We start from the raw sequence: 24,083 nt of genomic DNA, 5'->3' as shown, positions 1-24,083 counted from the left end.
ACCAAAAAAACTGGATGCACTGTTACTTCTTTTTTCCTATTTGTCAAATTGTCTGAAATGTTACATATCACTAAACAGTGGGGTGCAGCGATTCAGCTTCTCTCAAGCCTTGTTGTATGAGAAGATCCAAGGGTCATTTTCCCACTTTAACGGGTTGTCTACACTTTGTTTCTTCAGGATTGTACTGCTCCTTAGCTTCCTGGCCTCTTGGTTGCTAGGGGTGTGATGAGCTTCTGAAGATTGAAAGTTCAGACCAGTGACATGAAATATATCTATCACAAAATCAACCCTGATTCCCCTGCAGCCAGCCATTCATGGTCTGCTCTGTGTGCTCTCCCATTCTACAAAGACAGCTCCCCCTGGACATCAGAGAAGCCCAGGAACACTGAAGCACTGACACTGAAGCTTCCTGGAACCATTGATCTGGCCAACTTTAGAAGTGTGCTGGCAAGCTGTATAGCAAACAGTTTGCAAGCACGCACTCCTTGCCTAGGAAACTGCCAACTGATAGTCTGCAGAGGCCATTAACCAAGGCAATGAGCAATAAACTGTAAAATGTAAAATCCCTCCATTCTTGAGTACAGTAAGGATTTTTTATAAAATGTAAATTTGCAATTTAACAATTTGAGATACTTCCTTTAAATTGAACCAGTCACCAGTTGTTTCATCTATGAACAAATATCACCACCCTCATCAGCGCCTTTTGAATTGCTCCCTCGCTGTATGCAAATCTAGACAGTTCAGTCCAATGGGCATCTATCCCTCCTCTTCGCTGCTAACCGCTGTCCTACGGCTTTCATTGATGTGGATCGTATTGTGGTTATTTGTATTTAGATCTTCAATATATCTACAAATGGCAAAGGAGTTAAATCAGCTGCATATAAACTCTATAATATCCAACCTCTCTTTTACAGAAAGCTTCCAGCTTAGGATAACACCACATCATGTGCAACTAGTTACTGGTTGTGCTTTACACTTAGGACACAACTCTGGTCATGTCCCTTTGTCATCTAACAACTGAGGGGTTCTATACACAGTACATGATGTATCAGATAAAAATAAGATAATCTATGAGAATCACTTAGGGATAATTGTGGAATTCTCTCAAGAATTTCTTGCTAATGACCTTCTTCTATGGCGCTAATATTTCCCTCCCATTTAACGCTATAGGCTACCGGAGAGTTTTCTAATATCAGGTCCAACATGATTGACAACATCTTTTGCTGACATTTGAAATAGTGATACATGGGCACAGCTGTCTACACAGACTGGTAGATTTTGCTAAAGTGTTTTCTGGGAACAGTGTTGAAACATTTTGAATATCACTTCTTTTATCTTTAACCCCTTAAGCCCCGAGGGTGGTTTGCACGTTAATGACCGGGCCAATTTTTACAATTCTGACCACTGTCCCTTTATGAGGTTATAACTCTGGAATTCTTCAACGGATCTTGGCGATTCTGACATTGTTTTCTCGTGACATATTGTACTTCATTTTAGTAGTAACATTTATTCGATATAACTTGCGTTTATTTGTGAAAAAAACGGAAATTTGGCGAAAATTTAGAAAGTTTCGCAATTTTCCAACTTTAAATTTTTATGCCCTTAAATCACAGAGATATCTCACGCAAAATACTTAATAAGTAACATTTCCCACATGTCTACTTTACATCAGCACAATTTTGGAACCAAAATTTTTTTTTGTTAGGGAGTTATAAGGGTTAAAAGTTGACCAGCAATTTCTCATTTTTACAACACCATTTTTTTTTAGGGACCACATCTCATTTGATGTCATTTTGAGGGGTCTATATGATAGAAAATACCCAAGTGTGAGACCATTCTAAAAACTGCACCCCTCAAGGTGCTCAAAACCACATTCAAGAAGTTTATTAACCCTTCAGGGGTTTCACAGGAATTTTTGGAATGTTTAAATAAGAATGAATATTTAACTTTTTTTCACACAAAATTTATTTCAGCTCCAATTTGTTTTATTTTACCAAGGGTAACAGGATAAAATGGATGCCAAACATTGTTGTACAATCTGTACTGAGTACGCTGATAGCCCATATGTGGGAGTAAACCACTGTTTGGGCGCATGGCAGAGCTCGGAAGGGAAGGAGCGCCATTTGACTTTTAAATGCAAAATTGACAGGAATTGAGATGGGACGCCATGTTGCGTTTGGAGAGCCACTGATGTGCCTAAACATTGAAACCCCCCACAAGTGACACCATTTTGGAAAGTAGACACCCTAAGGAACTTATCTAGATGTGTGGTGACCACTTTGACCCACCAATTGCTTCACAGAAGTTTATAATGCAGAGCCGTAAAAATAAAAAATCATATTTTTTCACAAAAATGATCTTTTCGCCCCCAATTTTTTATTTTCCCAAGAGTAAGAGAAGAAATTGGACCTCAAAAATTGTTGGCCAATTTGTCCTGAGTACGCTGATACCCCATATATGGGTGTAAACCATTGTTTGGGCGTATGGCAGAGCTCGGAAGGGAAGGAGCGCCATTTGACTTTTCAATGCAAAATTGACTGGAATTGAGATGGGACGCCATGTTGCGTTTGGAGAGCCCCTGATGTGCCTAAACATTGGAACCCCTCACAAGTGACACCATTTTGAAAAGTAGACCCCTTAAGGAACTTATCTAGATGTGTGGTGAGCACTTTGACCCAACAAGTGCTTCACAGAAGTTTATAATGCAGAGCCGTAAAAATAAAAAATCTTATTTTTTCACAAAAATGATCTTTTCGCCCCCAATTTTTTATTTTCCCAAGGGTAAGAGAAGAAATTAGACCACAAAAGTTGTTGTGCAATTTGTCCTGAGTGCGACGATACCCCATATGTGGGGGTAAACCACTTTTTGGGTGCATAGCAGAGCTCGGAAGGGAAGGAGCGCCATTTGACTTTTCAATGCAAAATTGACTGGAATTAAGTTAGGACGCCATGTTGGTTTGGAGAGCCCCTGATGTGCCTAAACATTAAAACCCCCCACAAGTGACACCATTTTGGAAACTAGACCCCATAAGGAACTTATCTAGATGTGTTTTGAGAGCTTTGAACCCCCAAATGTTTCACTACAGTTTATAACGCAGAGCCGTTAAAATAATTTTTTTTTTTTTTTTCGCAAAAATTATTTTTTAGCCCCCAGTTTTGTATTTTCACAAGGGTAACATAATAAATTGGACCCCAAAAGTTGTTGTCCAATTTGTCCTGAGTACGCTGATACCCCATATGTGGGGGGGAACCACTGTTTGGGCGCATGGCAGAGCTCGGAAGGGAAGGAGCGCCATTTGGAATGCAGACTTAGATGGATTGGTCTGCAGGAGTCACGTTGCATTTGCAGAGCCCCTGATGTACCCAAACAGTACAAACCCCCCACAAGTGACCCCATATTAGAAACTAGACCTCCCAAGGAACTTATCTAGATGTGTTGTGAGAACTTTGAACCCCTAAGTGTTTCACTACAGTTTATAACGCAGAGCCGTGAAAATAAAAATTCTTTTTTTTTTTCACAAAAATGATTTTTTAGCCCCCAGCTTTGTATTTTTACAAGGGTAACAGAATAAATTGGACCCCAAAAGTTGTTGTTCAATTTGTCTTGAGTACGCTGATACCCCGTATGTGGGGGGGAACCACTGTTTGGGCGCATGGCAGAGCTCGGAAGGGAAGGAGCGCCATTTGGAATGCAGACTTAGATGGATTGGTCTGCAGGCGTCACGTTGCATTTGCAGAGCCCCTGATGTACCCAAACAGTAGAAACCACCCACAAGTGACCCCATATTGAAACTAGACCTCCCATGGAACTTATCTAGATGTGTTGTGAAAACTTTGAACCCCCAAGTGTTTCACTACAGTTTACAACGCAGAGCCGTGAAAATAAAAAATCCTTTTTTTTCCCACAAAAATGATTTTTAGCCCCCCAAATTTTTATTTTCCCAAGGATAACAAGAGAACTTGGACCCAAAAAGTTGTTGTCCAATTTGTCTCGAGTACGATGATACCCCATATGTTGGGGTAAACCCCTGTTTGGGCGCACGGGAGAGCTCGGAAGTGAAGGAGCACTGTTTTACTTTTTCAATGCAGAATTGGCTGGAATTGAGATCGGACGCCATGTCGCGTTTGGAGAGCCCCTGATGTGTCTAAACAGTGGAAACCCCCAATTATAACTGAAACCCTAATCCAAACGCACCCCTAACCCTAATCCCAACTGTAACCCTAACCACACACCTAACCCTGACACACCCCTAATTCTAATCCCAACCCTAATCCCAACCGTAAATGTAATACAAACCCTAACCCTAACCCTAGCCCTAACCCTAACCCTAATGGGAAAATGGAAATAAATACATTTTTTTTAATTTTATTATTTTTCCCTAAGGCTAGGTTCACATTGCATTAGGGAAATCCGTTTAGCACTAGCGGATTGCGCTAACGCAATGTCTTTTTAGGTGTCGTGTTTAGTGGTCGCGTTAACGTCCCCGCTCTGGAAGATCGGGGATCGGACCTCGGGCGCGCCGCGGACGCTGCAAGCAGCGTCTGAGGCGCGCCACAAAAGAACGGCACCTTGCTAGCGCGAGCCGAAAATGGCACGCTCTAGCGATGCGCTACACCCGAAAATCACATTGCTGTCAATGGTTGTGCTAACGGACCCGTTGCACGGCGTTAATTGTGACATTTTCGCCGTGCAACGCTGTCCGTTAGCGTTAACCCATTAACGCAATGTGAACCTAGCCTAACTAAGGGGGTGATGAAGGGGGGTTTGATTTACTTTTATAGCGAGTTTTTTATATCGGATTTTTATGATTGGCAGCCGTCACACACTAAAAGACGCTTTTTATAGCAAAAAAGTTTTTGTGTCTCCACATTTTGAGACCTATAATTTTTCCATATTTTGGTCCACAGAGTCATGTGAGGTCTTGTTTTTTGCGGGACGAGTTGACGTTTTTATCGGTTACATTTTCGGACATGTGACATTTTTTTATCGCTTTTTATTCCGATTTTTTGTGAGGCAGAATGACCAAAAACCAGCTATTCATGAATTTCTTTTGGGGGAGGCGTTTATACCGTTCCGCGTTTGGTAAAATTGATGAAGCAGTTTTATTCTTCGGGTCAGTACGATTACAGCGATACCTCATTTATATCATTTTTTTTATGTTTTGGCGCTTTTATACGATAAAAGCTATTTTATAGAAAAAATAATTATTTTGGCATCGCTTTATTCTCAGGACTATAACTTTTTTATTTTTTTGGTTATGATGCTATATGGCGGCTCGTTTTTTGCGGGACAAGATGACGTTTTCAGAGGTACCATGGTTATTTATATCCGTCTTTTTGATCGCGTGTTATTCCACTTTTTGTTCAGCGTTATGATAATAAAGCGTTGTTTTTTGGCTCGTTTTTTTTTTTTTTTTCTTACGGTGTTCACTGAAGGGGTTAACTAGTGGGCCAGTTTTATAGGTCGGGTCGTTACGGACGCGGCGATACTAAATATGTGTACTTTTATTGTTTTTTTTGTTTTTTTTTTATGTAAAGAAATGTATTTATGGGAATAATATTTTTTTTTTTCTGCTTTATTTAGGAATTTTTTTTTTTTTTTTTTTTACAAGTGTGGAAATTTTTTTTTTTACTTTTTCACTTTGTCCCAGGGGGGGACATCACAGATCACCGATCTGACAGTGTGCACAGCACTCTGTTAGATCGGTGATCTGACATACAGCCGGGCAGGATTAGAGCTGCAGCTGCAGCCTGATCCTGACCCGGAAGTGCTCCCTGCAGGACCCGGATGCAGCCCGGCGGCCATTTTGGATCCGGGGACTGCAGGGAGAAGACGCTCGGTACACGGTGAGCACATCACCGTGTACCGATCGTCTCAGGGAAGCCCGCAGGGAGCCCTCTCCCTGCGCGATGCTTCCCTGCACCGCCGGCACACCGCGATCATCTTTGATCGCGGTGTGCCGGGGGTTAATGTGCCGGGAGCGGTCCGTGACCGCTCCTGGCACATAGTGCCGGATGTCAGCTGCGATAGGCAGCTGACACCCGGCCGCGATCGGCCGCGCTCCCCCCGTGAGCGCGGCCGATCGCATATGACGTACTATCCCGTCCATGGGAATTAAGTCCCAGGTCACCTGGACGGGATAGTACGTCATATGGGATTAAGGGGTTAAAATGAATATGCAGCTTGTATTTTCAGCTTCCTCATTGTATCCTGTAGACCAGTGTTCCTCAACTCCTAATTCCAAGAGCCACAAACAGATCATGGTTTCATGATGTCCATACTATTGCACAAGTGATGGAATTATTGCCTGTGCAGGTGATATAGTTATCACCTGTGCAAATACTGAGGAAATCCTGAAAACATGATCTGTTGGTGGCTCTGGGGAATAGGAGTTGAGGAACACTGCTCTAGCCTTTAATGAAAGGCCTCTCACCCAGCTAGTATCAGATTTTTGTCCAGACAAAAACAAGAACCCAGAAACAGCTGTCTGCAACTGGAAGTCTCCTTTTGGACAAGATCCTGGTTTGGCTCTTGGAAGCGAGATTTTTTTTCCTAGGATACATTGCCTGGACTATATGTATCCCTATGCTAGCTTGGTGGTCTCCACAAGGAGAAACATTATACCCATTCAATCTACTTTCAGCCCTAGACATTGAATAGCCAAATAGCCTATTTACATGGCTATAAAATAAACTTTCTGGATGTGACGGGTCATATTCTCCTTACCTTGACTGATAGGATCATGCGTAGAACTGACAGAGCCGATCACACACGTAACTCACTGTTTTTTATACACACTTGATGATTTTATGACAATATCTTGTTACATATGATCTTTCATCTGAGGACTTGGATAAACAGATTAGAAGACATTTAGGCATTAGAAGTTTTTTAGTAAAATATCTGTGTGGTCTTTTTTTTCATTTGTAACTTGAAAACAATGTAAACCCTGTGTAGGACTTTTTACAAGCTCCACAGGACCATCCACAGCATGATATAACATATTTCAAATTCTAACCGTATAGTTCCGTCTTATAAATTTGCTCTATAGCAGCAGGAAGTATAATTTTGTGACGCACTATAGGGGGCTACTTACCTGCTGACATGAAGCATAGCACATGACAATGAATGAAGTACAATATATATCACATGCTGGATACACTTCCATTCAATTACTAGCTTTCATCTCTCCTAAAATTCACACTCCCCATAAATCCCTGAGATTTTTTCTTGCAAGAGTTTGTAGTCATAACCTCCTATAGCTAAACCGGGAGATTTGTGTGCAATCTATCAATATAATGATATTGTAAAGTTCAGGAACAGAGATAAAATATATGGTGCATTCTGCATTTGTTGGCCACTTGCATGTCCTAGCTGTTTGATTGCTTGTAACGGCTATGTAAATTTCATCAGGGAGTGAGACAAATATGTTCTGAAATTTATGGCGCTTGGAATTCTGCCTGGATTACATTGACCTGTTCTGCTTTACAACTTAATAACTTCTCTGATGCCATGCTTGTACATTTGTGTGGGGCTTTATGGCATTGAAAATTATTAGTTTCGTAATGTAAATATCCTATTGGTTTGACATGAAATATTAAAGGCAGTGCATTTTAATTGCTGTACCTGAAAAAAACCACATTGCATTGTTGTTGAAAACATACCGTACAAGTGTATACTAACATTTCCTTACAATAAGGATAGAGATTTTCTCTATTACTCATAGAAACTGGTTATACACATTAGATTAATTCCTGGCAAGCAAGACAATTTCAGCCGACCAACTAAGATGCACGGTGGCCAATCTTCTCTTCTTTGATCGATGATATCAAGTAAGGTGAACCAGGAATTCTCAATTTCGACCAATCATTTTATTATTAGGGAATATAGGCTTTCCCCAGAAGAATCTAAGAGTGAATTATTCCCCTTTCCCTATTTAGAACACATGCATGCTCAGCCACTCCGGGATTCTATGTGTTTGGAGGAGTCGGCTAACAACTAATAACAGAGACCAGGCTCTTTAGCTGTGTAGAATGTACGGATTTGACCTGTTCCACAGAAGAAATGGAACAGATATTAAATTATCTAAAATTATGGCCCCCTCAGGAGATATTTAGGAAAAATAGCACTTCATACTCACATTCAGATATTAACCCTTCATACGTCATAACATATCAGGACATCATGAAATAGATTCAGGAGCTGAGACTGCTCCACACAGGGCAGGTGCGAGCTGCATTCCACAGCCAACATCTGCCTCAAACAACAGGGATTTCAGTTAGCTACAATTACTGCTGTTTAACCACTGATAGAGTAACCGTTGTTTTAATTTTTATTTCATAAATCGATAGTGCATATGAAAATAAGCAACTTTGTAATATATCTTATCAGACAAATTTGCTTTTTTCTCTGCCAAAAATGATCCGTCATTAGCAAAATTCACAATTCTATGGTAAAATCTGTATTCAGTGAAGACAGACTTGCCCATTACTGAAATAGGAGATGCCAGTTGCTATGAATACACGTCTATGTACATGGGGAAGAGGACGGAGGTAGAGACAGAGCTCCTTTCTCTTCCCTTCTTATCAAGTAGTAACTGCCATCTCCATGCTCAGTAATGGGAAAGTCTGTCTTCAATGAATAATAGATTTTACCTCAGAATTTTGATACTGATAATTTTTCTATAATGATAATTTTGCTTGTTCTCATGTGTTCCATTGATTTATGAAATTAAAATTAAAAATACAGTTACATTTTAAATTACATTTTCAGTCTCTGACAGCTAGATGGTTTAATTCTGGTGGGGCACCCAAAACTTCTCCCTGAACACGATTGTGTAGTGACAATGGTCTGTTTGAAGGCCCCCATCACTGCCATCTTTGTACATCTATGAAACCAGCTACATATTTCAGTATATAGTACAATTGATTAAGCAATTGCAGAGACTAAAAAATAAAATGAAAAGTAAAAAAATAAAGTTATTAAAACAATTTAAAAAATAAAAATTAATCATTCACCTTGTTCCCATCCAAAAAAGCAAACATTTTTTTTTTTTTTTTTAAAAAGCATATTTGGTATCAACACATCTGTATGATCTATCTGAACAATTTAATCTGTAAGGCAAAATATTGAAATCAAAATTCCTCCTAACCAAAAATTGTAATAAAAGCTATGAAAATGCTGCATAAAACCCCAAAATCGTATAACTATAAATGACAGCTTGGTATTCTAAAAACAAGAGCTTACACAGCTCCATTAACAGAAAAATTGAAACGATATGGGTCTCAGAAATAATGGAGAAAAGGGTTTTGTTTTGTTTTTTTACAAAGTCCAATTTTTTTTAAGTGTAAAAAATAATAAAATAGACCATACAAGGTTTGTATTTCTGTAATATTACTGACCTGAAGAATTATATTGCCAGGTCAGGAAATAATGTTATTGTTCTTGAAAGAAGTGAACAAAATAATTAAATTGTAAAAACAAAATTCAAAAATTTGGTGTGTCCATAAATGGAACCTGTCGGGTCTCCTAATTGGCCATAACCACTAATATACCTAGATTCTTATTCATCTCGTTATCCAAATAAAGTATTTCATGTGCTTTACAAACTCTACTATCTATGAAAATAATGTAATTTTATTCCTATTCACACCATATGATGGTGAGGTTGGACTAGTCTGGCAGGACGTCTCATCCCCCAGACTAATATGGCTCGGATCCTCCAATCACACATTGCGGGGTGCAAATGACAGCCTCCAAACCATCACCGTATAGAGAAGACTGTTTTAAATCTTGTACATGTGTACGGAGTCCAAGCAGTTTTACCATATATTAACTAGACTCGAAGAAGGGAAGCCATTTTGGACTGATGCGGGAAATGTTGGGAATGAAAGTTTATTTTAAAATAAGATGATAAGGAAATTAAAAGGCTTTCTATATGCATCAGCATGCATACCACTATGGCACTGTCACGGTACCAGACCAGTTCCCTTAAAGGGATTAATTATAAATTGTCCACTTCCTATGAAGTGTAGGGTTCTCTTTATACCCTTACAGCATAATGTAATCACTCATATATTTGTCATAAATCTTCCCACTCACTAACCCTTTATTAGACAAGGTTCCATGATGTAATATGTTTTACAGCTTATTTATTTGCAGTTATTATACATAATGGTACTATTATCCCTACAGCTAACGTAACTATTTCCGTACCCTACAGGCACCCCTACTTAGCAGTGGCATTAACGCTGCAAAACCTTATTGTTGCTCATTATTCTCACTCCGCTGTTGACAGATATTTCAAATAGTAATTGTGAGATACTTTCCAGCTGCCTCCAATTGAAGAACCACTTGTGGAAATTTGCTTATTTTAATATGGCTGAAGAAGATATGACATCATACCTCTGTCTGGTGTCCTTGTACCTAGATGAAAAGAGCCAGGTATCTCTTCGCTATACCAGTGATGCCCAATTAGCCAATGGAGAGAAAATAGTGGTGTCGTTATATTGAATTCTTTAAAGGTTTTTGCAACATCATAAATGGGCAAAATTGCAAAGTGCTTGTAAAAGCAGCAGCTTTGCAATTTTTATATCTTATTAGAAGTTTTACTTTTAGAGCTTACTGCTCTAGCTTCAGTGGTGGTCGATCTCCCAGGCAAGGAGTGTAACACTTACAAGCTCTTTCTAATTGGACTTGTAAGTGCTGCTCTGATGGCTGGATCCAGTCAGCTTCAGTGTCCTTGCACGTCTCTGATGCTGCAGAGACAAAGCTTCTTCTGATGGTAGCATTAGAGAGCACACAATTCAAGCCAGTGCTGCTGATGGTTGGACCTTTCAATCAGGAATGCACCACTCTTGGCAAGCAGGAAGTCGAGTGGCAGTGCACTTGTGATATAGAATTGTAGTTCTAATGCTGACTCTTGCAGTGAAAAGAGACTTCCTGTTTAAACATAAAGCTGAGAAGGACTTAGCTAGTCTGTTTTTTAATCACATAATGTCATAGACCTAATGGAAAACGGAAGAATTAACTGGGTAGAAAGGCAAAATCAGCAATTGAAAGTATACAGTGCTGTATAATATGATGATTTCAATATATTAAGTGGATAAAAACTTGGATGGGAGAAGGACTGCTACTTTAACCAACCTGTTCAAGCTTTGTTGACTGGTAACAGATATGTAAAGGAATTTATTTTTCTACAGTGTTTATTGAACCAAAGAGAAAAGGAAATTCCAAAAATAAAACATTGCTAACATAAAACATTCCCCTTCCTCCATTGGCATGCAATATACTATACAGTCGACACAAGCCATAAGTGTTCGTCGACACTGTCAGTTCACAACCTTAAAAAAATGCCCAATCTGTGGTTTTCGATCTGAAGCATATGAAGATGTTACAGCAGATGCTGACACAAAGCAAACAAGGGCTTGTGATCGATGTCTGTATAATTGCTATTAAAATATAAGGAGGTTTGATTAGTTCCTGGAAGCTATGTGATTTTAATAGACTGAAGGTGTGTCAGCACATAAGCAGCGAGGTAGAATGATATGTGAAACAGACAACCATTATACTCCCTGGAAGGCAATTTGTAAATTAGAGCAAAACCACTAATTGTTTTCTTATTATTTTCCCTGCAGATCCGACAAACATAAACTGACTTTCAAAGAGTTTAAAAAATAGATCTTTGTGTATTATGCCATATTGCAATTATCATAAGCTTTGAAATGAAAGCTGAAGACATACCCCTAGCTCTCTAAGGGTAAATGGGGCAGGACCATGAATTTGGCATGCGGTAAATCATCTAAAAGAGTTACCCATAAGATTTAATTAGAAGAACATTAGGTTAATCAGATAGAAACATAATGAAAATGTACATTTTTAATGAATCTCGCCTCTTCAATTATCTACCACAAACTTCTTAAGATTTTCAGACATTTTTCTATTCATGCCAATGTGGTTTGTTTGCAATCAAAGCATGCTAATGAATTTTATACAAGTGGGCTCTTATCAAGACAGATTTTAATGTGGATAACAATACAGCCAGCCACCGATTACGGCAGTTTCTGGCCATAAAAAAGGCTCTATACAGAGTTGCAGCGAGGCTTCACCAAGGGCAGACATTCCATTCACTGCTCTCGCTCTCACCTTACATACCCCGATAAGGGCAGTATGGCTTGTTGGCAGCCGCCTTGGTCATAGGACCTTGGAGAACTGCTACTTGACACATCTTGAGCTGAGCCTTTGGTTTCTTTATCAGTTCTCAGCTATTTCTCAACTAATAATTCATATACAGTGGGGCAAAAAAGTATTTAGTCAGTCAGCAATAGTGCAAGTTCCACCACTTAAAAAGATGAGAGGCGTCTGTAATTTACATCATAGGTAGACCTCAACTATGGGAGACACACTGAGAAAAAAAAATCCAGAAAATCACATTGTCTGTTTTTTTAACATTTTATTTGCATATTATGGTGGAAAATAAGTATTTGGTCAGAAACAAACAATCAAGATTTCTGGCTCTCACAGACCTGTAACTTCTTCTTTAAGAGTCTCCTCTTTCCTCCACTCATTACCTGTAGTAATGGCACCTGTTTAAACTTGTTATCAGTATAAAAAGACACCTGTGCACACCCTCAAACAGTCTGACTCCAAACTCCACTATGGTGAAGACCAAAGAGCTGTCAAAGGACACCAGAAACAAAATTGTAGCCCTGCACCAGGCTGGGAAGACTGAATCTGCAATAGCCAACCAGCTTGGAGTGAAGAAATCAACAGTGGGAGCAATAATTAGAAAATGGAAGACATACAAGACCACTGATAATCTCCCTCGATCTGGGGCTCCACGCAAAATCCCACCCCGTGGGGTCAGAATGATCACAAGAACGGTGAGCAAAAATCCCAGAACCATGCGGGGGGACCTAGTGAATGAACTGCAGAGAGCTGGGACCAATGTAACAAGGCCTACTATAAGTAACACACTACGCCACCATGGACTCAGATCCTGCAGTGCCAGACGTGTCCCACTGCTTAAGCCAGTACATGTCCGGGCCCGTCTGAAGTTTGCTAGAGAGCATTTGGATGATCCAGAGGAGTTTTGGGAGAATGTCCTATGGTCTGATGAAACCAAACTGGAACTGTTTGGTAGAAACACAACTTGTCGTGTTTGGAGGAAAAAGAATACTGAGTTGCATCCATCAAACACCATACCTACTGTAAAGCATGGTGGTGGAAACATCATGCTTTGGGGCTGTTTCTCTGCAAAGGGGCCAGGACGACTGATCCAGGTACATGAAAGAATGAATGGGGCCATGTATCGTGAGATTTTGAGTGCAAACCTCCTTCCATCAGCAAGGGCATTGAAGATGAAACGTGGCTGGGTCTTTCAACATGACAATGATCCAAAGCACACCGCCAGGGCAACGAAGGAGTGGCTTCGTAAGAAGCATTTCAAGGTCCTGGAGTGGCCTAGCCAGTCTCCAGATCTCAACCCTATAGAAAACCTTTGGAGGGAGTTGAAAGTCCGTGTTGCCAAGCGAAAAGCCAAAAACATCACTGCTCTAGAGGAGATCTGCATGGAGGAATGGGCCAACATACCAACAACAGTGTGTGGCAACCTTGTGAAGACTTACAGAAAACATTTGACCTCTGTCATTGCCAACAAAGGATATATTACAAAGTATTGAGATTAAATTTTGTTTCTGACCAAATACTTATTTTCCACCATAATATGCAAATAAAATGTTAAAAAAACAGACAATGTGATTTTCTGGATTTTTTTTTCTCAGTTTGTCTCCCATAGTTGAGGTCTACCTATGATGTAAATTACAGACGCCTCTCATCTTTTTAAGTGGTGGAACTTGCACTATTGCTGACTGACTAAATACTTTTTTGCCCCACTGTATGTAAATAGCAACACATTAGTCACCATATTATAAGGATTACAATAAAATATATGCAGTAGTTAACTATGACGGAAGTTCTTATGCACATGGCTACAGTAGCTTTGTATTTCTGCTGTCATAGCTGATGCATTTTGCACTATTGAATTTTGTAATATTTTAAAAGCATTTATATCGTATCAAATAAAAATTCTGATTCAAGCCTAATCCTTAGAAAAGAGTACGGGTAAAACGCTATGGTCACTTGTAAAAATGTTATGCTCCAAAGATTTTAAAGGTTGTATTGTAATGTTAGTTATAAAATCTACCATCATCAGAGCCCAATAAAAATGATAGCAAAATGTATTTGTGACACCACGAGGACTTGGTATGAAAAGTAAAATATGTGAGGTTTCGGAGATTACAAAAAAAGTCTGAAGAACCATTGCCTTACATAAAATCCCTGCCACATTACTGCTGACAGTCCAATGCAGCTTACCGGTTTTAGTTTATTTAGCTACATTGGTGACATACCCATCTGTCTGTGTGATGGCCTAGATTATGTTTGTGTCGCCACAGCCGCATGATTTGTGGCTGCTAGACAGCCTGAACATATGCAGGGATTGTCTGATTGTTAAGGAATTCCCACATGTATTCAGGCTGTCCAGCAGCCGCAAATCATGCAGCTGCAGGGACTCAAACATAATCTACGAGCACCCCCAAGATTCTAGGAGAACTCCCGAGCATACTCGGAAAACCCGAGTAATGAGCACACTCACTCATCACTAATTATTACAAGTATGTTTTTTACAGCTTCTCAGACTTCAAAATATAGAAAAGACAGAACAATCAAAAAATTAATTAAGCACCTGAAAAAGCCAGTATAACCCGAAATAACTCATAGTAAAGATATATACAGTTAGGTCCATATATATTTGGACAGAGACAACATTTTTCTAATTTTGGTTATAAACATTACCACAATGAATTTTAAACAAAACAATTCCGGTGCAGTTGAAGTTCAGACTTTCAGCTTTCATTTGAGGGTATCCACATTAAAATATGATGAAGGGTTTAGGAGTTTCAGCTCCTTAACATGTGCCACCCTGTTTTTAAAAGGACCAAAAGTAATCGGACAGATTCAATAATTTTAAATAAAATGTTAATATTTAGTACTTGGTTGAAAACCCTTTGTTGGCAATGACTGCCTGAAGTCTTCAACTCATGGACATCACCAGACGCTGTGTTTCCTCCTTTTTGATGCTCTGCCAGGCCTTCACTGTGGTGGTTTTCAGTTGCTGTTTGTTTGTGGGCCTTTCTGTCTGAAGTTTAGTCTTTAACAAGTGAAATGCATGCTCAATTGGGTTAAGATCAGGTGACTGACTTGGCCATTCAACAATATTCAACTTCTTTGCTTTAATAAACTCCTGGGTTGCTTTGACTTTATGTTTTAGGTCATTGTCCATCTGTAGTATGAAACGACGACCAATCAGTTTGGCTGCATTTGGCTGGATCTGAGCACACAGTATGGCTCTGAATACCTCAGAATTCATTCGGCTGCTTCTGTCCTGTGTCACATCATCAATAAACACTAGTGACCCAGTGCCACTGGCAGCCATGCATGCCCAAGCCATCACACTGCCTCCGCCGTGTTTTACAGATGATGTGGTATGCTTTGGATCATGAACTGTACCACGCCTTCGCCATACTTTTCTCTTTCCATCATTCTGGTAGAGGTTGATCTTGGCTTCATCTGTCCAAAGAATGTTCTCCCAGAACTGTGCTGGCTTTTTTAGATGTTTTTTAGCAAAGTCCAGGCTAGCCTTTTATTCTTGATGCTTATGAGTGGCTTGCACCGTGCAGTGAACCCTCTGTATTTACTTTCATGCAGTCTTCTCTTTATGGTAGATTTGGATATTGATACGCCTACTTCCTGGAGAGTGTTGTTCACTTGGTTGGCTGTTGTGAAGGGGTTTCTCTTCACCATGGAGATTATTCTGTGATCATCCACCACTGTTGTCTTCCGTGGGCGCCCAGGTCTTTTTGCATTGATGAGTTCACCAGTGCTTTCTTTCTTTCTCAGGATGTACCAAACTGTAGATTTTGCCACTCCTAATATTGTAGCAATTTCTCAGAAGGATTTTATCTGTTTTTTTGGAGCGTAAGGATTGCTTGTTTCACCTGCATGGAGGGCTCCTTTGACCGCATGTTTACTTTTCTGCAAAACCTTCCAAATGCAAGCACCACACCTCAAATCAACTCCAGGCCTTTTATCTGCTTAATTGAGAATGACATAGCGAAGGGATTGCCCACACCTGTCCATGAAATAGCCTTGGAGTCAATTGTCCAATTACTTTTGGTCCCTTTAAAAACAGGGTGGCACATGTTAAGGAGCTGAAACTCCTAAACCCTTCATCCAATTTTAATGTGGATACCCTCAAATGAAAGCTGAAAGTCTGATCTTCAACTGCATCTGAATTGTTTTGTTTAAAATTCATTGTGGTAATGTCTATAACCAAAATTAGAAAAATGTTGTCTCTGTCCAAATATATATGGACCTAACTGTATATATATATATATATATATATATATATGTATATGGACTGCAGTAGATTACTTTGACCTGGGCTATAATTATATACTTAAAGGGCAGAGCTCCACTAGATAGAATTCTTCTAGAACAGGTCAATTAAATGTATTTTTAATTACCATATATTAGTTTAAAATTCATATTATGAATACAGAATTAAAATAATTCATATTTTACCCTTTAAGTTGTTAAACTCATAATGCAGACTAGCTATCCCTATATATCACACTAATATAGGACGTAATATTACACTATGTCCAATTCTTTAAAAATCCAGTGTGATATTTACCGGTAAATTTAGTTGTGTCCAGTGTCTAGTGAATTAATTGCAAAGTCGCCATTTCATAGTGACTAAGTGTGACACATCATGATCATTCCAGACCTAATAGTAAAATACAATTATAATCCTAAATACAATCTCTGACTTTATGTCTTAAATGTAGATGCCTTCCATGCAGTCAAGAATAGCTGTATGAAAAAGAATGGGAGCACAATCATGTAAAATAACGAAACTAACACTTCCACTGTACATTGGATTGCCATAGCCTCACAAATAGATAATAGTCCTTTTTAAGTTTACAGCTTGTGATTGGTAATGTTGACTATTACCTACAGGAAAAGATTTTTTTTTTTACGAAAACGCTACTACAGTAATTGGTACCTGCTTAGTTCTTAAAATTGCCTTTAAGAAAATGGATTTCTTTGCAGTTTATGATTTTTTTTATTTCAAAGGTTGAGAAAAAAGTCACCTTTTTTTGCTTAAGTTTAAAGAATTGGCTCAAAGGATCCATCAATAAAGGAGAGCAAAGCCTTGTAGGAAAAAAAGCTTTTACTCAAGGAATATTGAGCTCTAATCATGACTGAGAGCTTGGCCATCACCTGACTTCCTGCCAGCTTTCTATTTCTTTCCCTTAAATTGCTCTCAGAGGATACAAGACCAGGTTGGTTCAATATCACAGACTTCTGTTAGAACATATCAACAAAGAGCTACATTTCAAGCAAATTAAATAATGTTTAGAAGGAGCCAGATCACAATGTGCACTCACAAGCTGTGAGCTCGAGAATTACATTTAAATTGAAAAGTTATAGGGGTACAAGGTAAGAATATACGGCTAATGTGCAAATTCATTAGGCTTCACGGCTTGCCAATATAAAGTCCTCTGACATTCAGATAAACTTGGTTTACTAGTTGGTATCTCGTTTCGTTTGTGACATGAATACTAACGTTTATCCTGACTTGCTTATTATGTGTTTGTTGAACCAGCAAGTCAATGACACCAAAGAAAGTGTAGTTTTATATGGTACTTTTAGATTTTGAGCTATTTTTACTAGTGCCAAGCAATTTCTTTGTTTTGTCCCGATTCTGCCAACAACTAATATCTATGGAGGTCTAGAGGGTATGATAAGATAAAGGTACTAGAAGTGTTTGGAAGCTGCTTATGACTCTCCTTTTAGAGGAAAAAATGGTGTGCACTCAGGTCTAGAATACGAGGTGCTGGCGTAACGGACCTTGATGGCCCCAAAGCTAAGTAGTAGAAATTCACCGCACACTCTAAAACGTTGGTTTGCAGACGTGTATTTACACTTTTATTCCAAAAGTTGTTTCAGACAGAAAAATCAACCACAAGCAGTGTAAGGATAAAGTAAGATACAACAACCCAACGTTTCGACCCTCCTGGGTCTTAGTCATGGGGTTACTAGTGAAGACAAAAAGACAAAGTATAAGACACTGAACCATATATACATTATATACAATATGTACAAAGGAATAAACGGCAATAGGATTTAGCATGGTAGCATAAGTATGATTCCCAACAATAGTAGAATTGCATCAAAGAGAGACTGGGCTGCCAGTACTAGTAGTAGCATTATACCAGAATGAGATACGATGTAATGTAGTAGAAAGACATATGACAGGCCAGTATTACCTTGGTAGGAGATGCCAAAATAGAAGGTAGAAGATGTAGGACCCTTAGACTTAGGGTAACCGAAACTGTAATGGATAATGGGGATATTATCAGGGAGGTAAGCAAATAAAATAACCAAGTATGGGAAGAGGGTAGCTACATGGAATGGTACTAGTACAATAGTATAATATAATATCCCCATTATCCATTACAGTTTCGGTATACAGTTTAATGTATATATGGTTCAGTGTCTTATACTTTGTCTTTTTGTCTTCACTAGTAACCCCATGACTAAGACCCAGGAGGGTCGAAACGTTGGGTTGTTGTATCTTACTTTATCCTTACACTGCTTGTGGTTGATTTTTCTGTCTGAAACAACTTTTGGAATAAAAGTGTAAATACACGTCTGCAAACCAACGTTTTAGAGTGTGCGGTGAATTTCTACTACTTATGACTCTCCTTTTGAAAGGTAAAAATTTAAGGGAATTTATCATCACATTTTTGCTACTCCTATGAGAGCAGCATAATGTAATACCGACCGGCATAGTGGCTGCCACAGCAACGCAGGCGTCACTTCCGACCCGCACACAATTAGATCAGCGCCCTTTTTAAACCTTGCAATCACACTTTCGGTATGTCCACTGACAAAGGCAGGTCCGAAACGTGCATCGCGCGGACGCACATGCTGCTGTGCTGCATTCTCTCATGTGTCTCTATCAAGTATACATTAACAATTCCAATACCCATATACTAAATGTGCCTGTCTGCATTTACATGACCTAGCTATACTATCGGTTTGGACCACCTACTGTTAGACTCTCTATCACTTGATACTGATTCTGAGCTCCTGAACTTTAAAGCACTTATGTGATGGCCTATGGCTAAGTGCTGTATACATACTAATTAAAGCATCAGCTTGTATCATGCATCCTGCATTTTGTTGTACTGCACATAAGCATTGTTTTTCCCTTTCACCTGTTTTGATATATCTTCCTCAATAAAGTGTTTATGTATATGTATTAGATGGTGGCCCGATTCTAATGCATCGGATATTCTAGAATATGCATGTCCACGTATATTGCCCAACCACGTAGTATATTGCCCAGCCAAATAGTATATTGCCCAGCCACGTAGTATATTGCCCAGTCACGTAGTATATTGCCCAGTCATGTAGTATATTGCCCAGCCATGTAGTATATTGCCCAACCACGTAGTTTATTGCCCAGCCACGTAGTATATTGCCCATCTACATAGTATATTGCCCAGTGACGTAGTATATTGCCCAGCCACATGGTATATTACCCAGCCATGTAGTATATTGCCCAGTCACGTAGTATATTGCCCAGTCACATAGTATATTGCCCAGTCACGTAGTATATTGCCCAATCATGTAGTATATTGCCCAGTCATGTAGTATATTGCCCAGTGACGTAGTATATTGCCCAGTCACATAGTATATTGCCCAGCCACGTAGTATATTGCCCAGCCACATAGTATATTGCACAGAGCCACGTAGTATTCAGCACAGACACATAGTATACTGCCCAGTCACGTAGTATATTGGCCAGTCATGTAGTATAATGCCCAGCCACATAGTATATTGCACAGAGCCACGTAGTATTCAGCACAGACACGTAGTATACTGCCCAGTCACGTAGTATATTGGCCAGTCATGTAGTATAATGCCCAGCCACATAGTATATTGCCCAGCTATGTGTGTAACAGGTTAAAAAGACTTAAAATAAAAAATAAACATATACTCACCTACCGAGGGCCCCTTGTAGTCCTGGCGCCTGTGTGCGGTGCACACGGCAGCTACCGGTCTTAGGGTTGGTATAAGCGCAGGACCTGAGATGACGTCGCGGTCACATGACTGTGACATCATGGAAGGTCCTTCTCGCGTAGCATCCTTGGCACCGGAACCTGCCGCTTGCACTGCCGAGGACAGCGCGCCACGTTGGATGGTGAGAATAACCTTTTTTTTAATTGTTATTATTTGTAACATTGGATCTTTTTACTATTGATGCTGTATACGCATCATCAATAGTAAAAAATTGGTCACACAGGGTTAATAGCTGCGTTAATGGAGTGCGTTACACCACGCCATAACACTGTCCATTATCGCTGCCGTTAACCCTGTGTGAGGGCTGACTGGAGGGGAGTATGGAGCGGGCACTGACTGCGGGGAGGAAGAAGCGGCCATTTTGCTGCCAGACTGTGCCAGTCGCTGATTGGTTGTGGCAATTGTCGTGGGCGTTTTGCCACGACCAATCAGCGACTTGGATTTCCATGACAGACAGAGGCTGCGACCAATAAATATCCGCGACAGACAGAAGGACAGACGGAAGTGACCCTTAGACAATTATATAGTAGATGTGAGTTTGGGTCAGTAGACCCCGAGTCTACTGACCCAGTCTGTGAGTTGTGGTCAGCATATAGCCATCTATATGATCCCCGTTCCTAAGTTTTTGCTTTACTCAGATGACCAACTCATTGATGACCGAATCTTCACCAGCTTTGTCGAATTTTTCCTCCAAAATTTATTCACTATTGCTCCAATGCCTTGAAATCACTCTGTGGTCTTCTAGGACTTTATTCAACCTGCTTCAAATTCGTTAATGGAAACACAACATTAGTAATTTCAAAGTGACCTCTACATATTTGGCTATGGGTAAATAGATGGTAATAATTCAGAGTTTTGGGGATTTTTCTCCATATTTCTATTGCTAAGCTGTGAGCCTTAACACCCTCTGAGTAAACAGATTTACTCCATAATGGTTGCTGTGCTGTATTCCCTGCCTCAGCTTTTATACAGACTATGATGTTATGAAAGCCTGTACTATATTATGTGATGTATTATACTTTGCGATGGTGGGGCTATACTATGTGATACAATATCTGCAAGGCATAATTGTGAATTCTGCTGGTCGTGCCTGAGGTCAATTAAGCCATCTGAGGCTTATGCAATCTTCTGCAATTGTGTAAAATAGCAACCGGCATTTTTTGGAGATGCGTATAAATTGAATTACAAATTGTTTGGATTCGCCAGGTTATGCAAATTTCTTTCTATTTGACTCAAATTCGATTTGCATTGAACCAATGTTTACTATTAATGCATTTTTTTCTCTTTCACTGTTCCGACAGTCAATATATTTTTAGCCTTTTATATTGTGAAACTGAGCCCTTTAACATATTTTTCCCTATGAACATTCCTCTGTGGAAAATTAACTCCTGCTTGTAATAACTTAATTCTATTTTCCCTTACGTTGCTATTCCTAGGTAGTATTGCTAACTCATGTTAAATACATTCTCCTACGGTATAATGTTTAATTTAGAATGTTTAATTGCATCTTCCATAGGTAAAAGAGCATTGAATGGTTCAGGCACATGTGTGAAAATGTTATAATTGTTGCAGTGAGAGTTCCAATTATCTTCTTGATTTGCTGGCTATAATTGTTTTCCATGACAGATGAACCTCTAATCATAGTGTTGCAGATATGTCTATTGAATACAGCGGCGTAGTTATTATGGTTTGGGGTTTGATGTTAGAGACATTCACTATGAAGATTGGCAGGATAGAAATTTCAATGACAAATTATGTGGAAGCAAGATGTAGTGGAAGATGGTCAATGTGTTTTTTGGTGGAAATGACGACTTCTGAAGACCAATGGATATCAGCCAACTGCAGTGTTTTCTCATCTGCTGAATCCTCTTGCTTCATTAGTCTTTTATGGTATATAGTACATAGAATGAAGTGGTTATCGATTAATCAGAAAATGTACTACATTATACTTTCCTTCTTTTCCAGGAATGTCCTCAACTTCTTCACACTGAAAGGATCCTGATTCCAGTTGATATCGTAAAACCCATCACTTTAAAAGCAAAGAATTTGCCACAGCCCCAATCAGGTCAGAAAGGCTATGAATGCCTCCTGAACATCCAGGGAAATGAGCAGAGGGTCCCTGCACTACGGTTCAACAGCTCGAGCGTTCAGTGCCAAAATACCTCTGTAAGTGTCTTCACTATCATGGAGAAAGGGGGCTTCACTGTGTTTTTCATTCATATTTGTTCCAGTACTAGAGTAGAGAAATATTACTAGAGAGTAGATCAGTTATGCTTTCTCTTATTATACATTTTTTGTGAAATTAAGAAGAAAAAAATCAAAATTTGGTTTTGATTCGATGCTACAGTCTTAAAGCACACCTCTTATTTCTGGTAACTTTCCAGAATAAGCTGCCTTGTATGTACCTGGGGAATAACATTAATTTAAGGCCAATGTAGCACTTATGTCATGTAATTTTACCCTTTGCCGGGATTATCTCTAATTTTTAGGTCTCTCTGGACTAATAGGTGGAGACTAGCTGCTATGATGTCTTCCATACACAGCAGACACAGAAAAATGGATTCCTGCTCTTCTTTCTCTGTAGCATACAGACAAAAGCAGCAGAAGCAGAGAATATAGTATAGCGCAGTACTAAGCTTTGTGGCTGTGAAGTCAGCACTGAAGTAAAATGTATTTGTTGCGAGCTGCAGCATGATCTGCCTGTGTCTGACTGGTCTGTCATTGTGCTGAGTTCTCTTCACATTTTCCCTTCCCTCCCCTCTCCATAAACTTTAATATACTTTATAACCTGACACCTCATTATGCTGGAGACTACCTTGATGTGATCAAGACTGGGCATGGGGGAAGAGGATAGGAGGTTGAGAAGGAGATCATAAGTGAAGAAGCATATGTCTTAATATCTGTACAAAGTTTCTTAGATTTGCCACTGCTGTTGGCTTATACAAAGTTTGCTGGAATTACAGTAACCATTTAAATGTTTATAAGACACTCAGAAAGTAATTATCGTAGGCAATATTAATACATGCAACAGAAATAACAATACAATATTAATATGATTTGTTTCACATATTGATATAAATTCTGTCTAGTGTGTACAAGTACCGTAGTTATGAACTAGAGATTAACATACATGGTCAAAAGTATTGACACCCCTACAATTCTGTTAAATAATACTCATTTTCTTCCTGAAAATGATTGCAAACACAAATTCTTTGGTATTATTATCTTCATTTAATTTGTCTTAAATGAAAAAAACACAAAAGAGAATGAAGCAAAAAGCAAAACATTGATCATTTCACACAAAACTCCAAATATGGGCCAGACAAAAGTATTGGCACCCTCAGCCTAATACTTGGTTGCACAACCTTTAGCCAAAATAACTGCGACCAACCGCTTCCGGTAACCATCAATGAGTTTCTTACAATGCTCTGCTGGAATTTTAGACCATTCTTCTTTGGCAAACTGCTCCAGGTCCCAGATATTTGAAGGGTGCCTTCTCCAAACTGCCATTTTTAGATCTCTCCACAGGTGTTCTATGCGATTCAGGTCTGGACTCATTGCTGGCCACCTTAGAAGTCTCCAGTGCTTTCTCTCAAACCATTTTCTAGTGCTTTTTGAAGTGTGTTTTGGGTCATTGTCCTGCTGGAAAACCCATGACCTCTGAGGGAGACCCAGCTTTCTCACACTGGGCCCTACATTATGCTGCAAAATTTGTTGGTAGTCTTCAGACTTCATAATGCCATGCACACGGTCAAGCAGTCCAGTGCCAGAGGCAGCAAAGCAACCCCAAAACATCAGGGAACCTCCGCCATGTTTGACTGTAGGGACGTGTTCTTTTCTTTGAATGCCTCTTTTTTTCTCCTTTAAA

The 24,083-nt window shown here is 39.4% G+C and overlaps 1 protein-coding gene across 2 annotated transcripts in view; it reads left to right on the top strand.

Annotated features, from left to right (window-relative positions):
* The window catches only part of PLXNA4 (plexin A4), a 1,110,285-nt gene that overhangs the window by 870,612 nt on the left and 215,590 nt on the right, over positions 1–24,083 (top strand). For both annotated transcript variants that reach the window (XM_069765352.1, XM_069765353.1), the window contains one exon: positions 22,181–22,381. In XM_069765352.1, coding sequence (XP_069621453.1) covers positions 22,181–22,381 — 201 coding nt within the window. The remainder of the gene's footprint in view (positions 1–22,180; positions 22,382–24,083) is intronic.

The sequence above is a fragment of the Ranitomeya imitator genome, chromosome 4, assembly GCF_032444005.1.
Source record: "Ranitomeya imitator isolate aRanImi1 chromosome 4, aRanImi1.pri, whole genome shotgun sequence".
In the NCBI taxonomy this organism is placed as follows: domain Eukaryota; kingdom Metazoa; phylum Chordata; class Amphibia; order Anura; family Dendrobatidae; genus Ranitomeya; species Ranitomeya imitator.
This window is presented reverse-complemented; position numbering and strand designations above follow the sequence as displayed.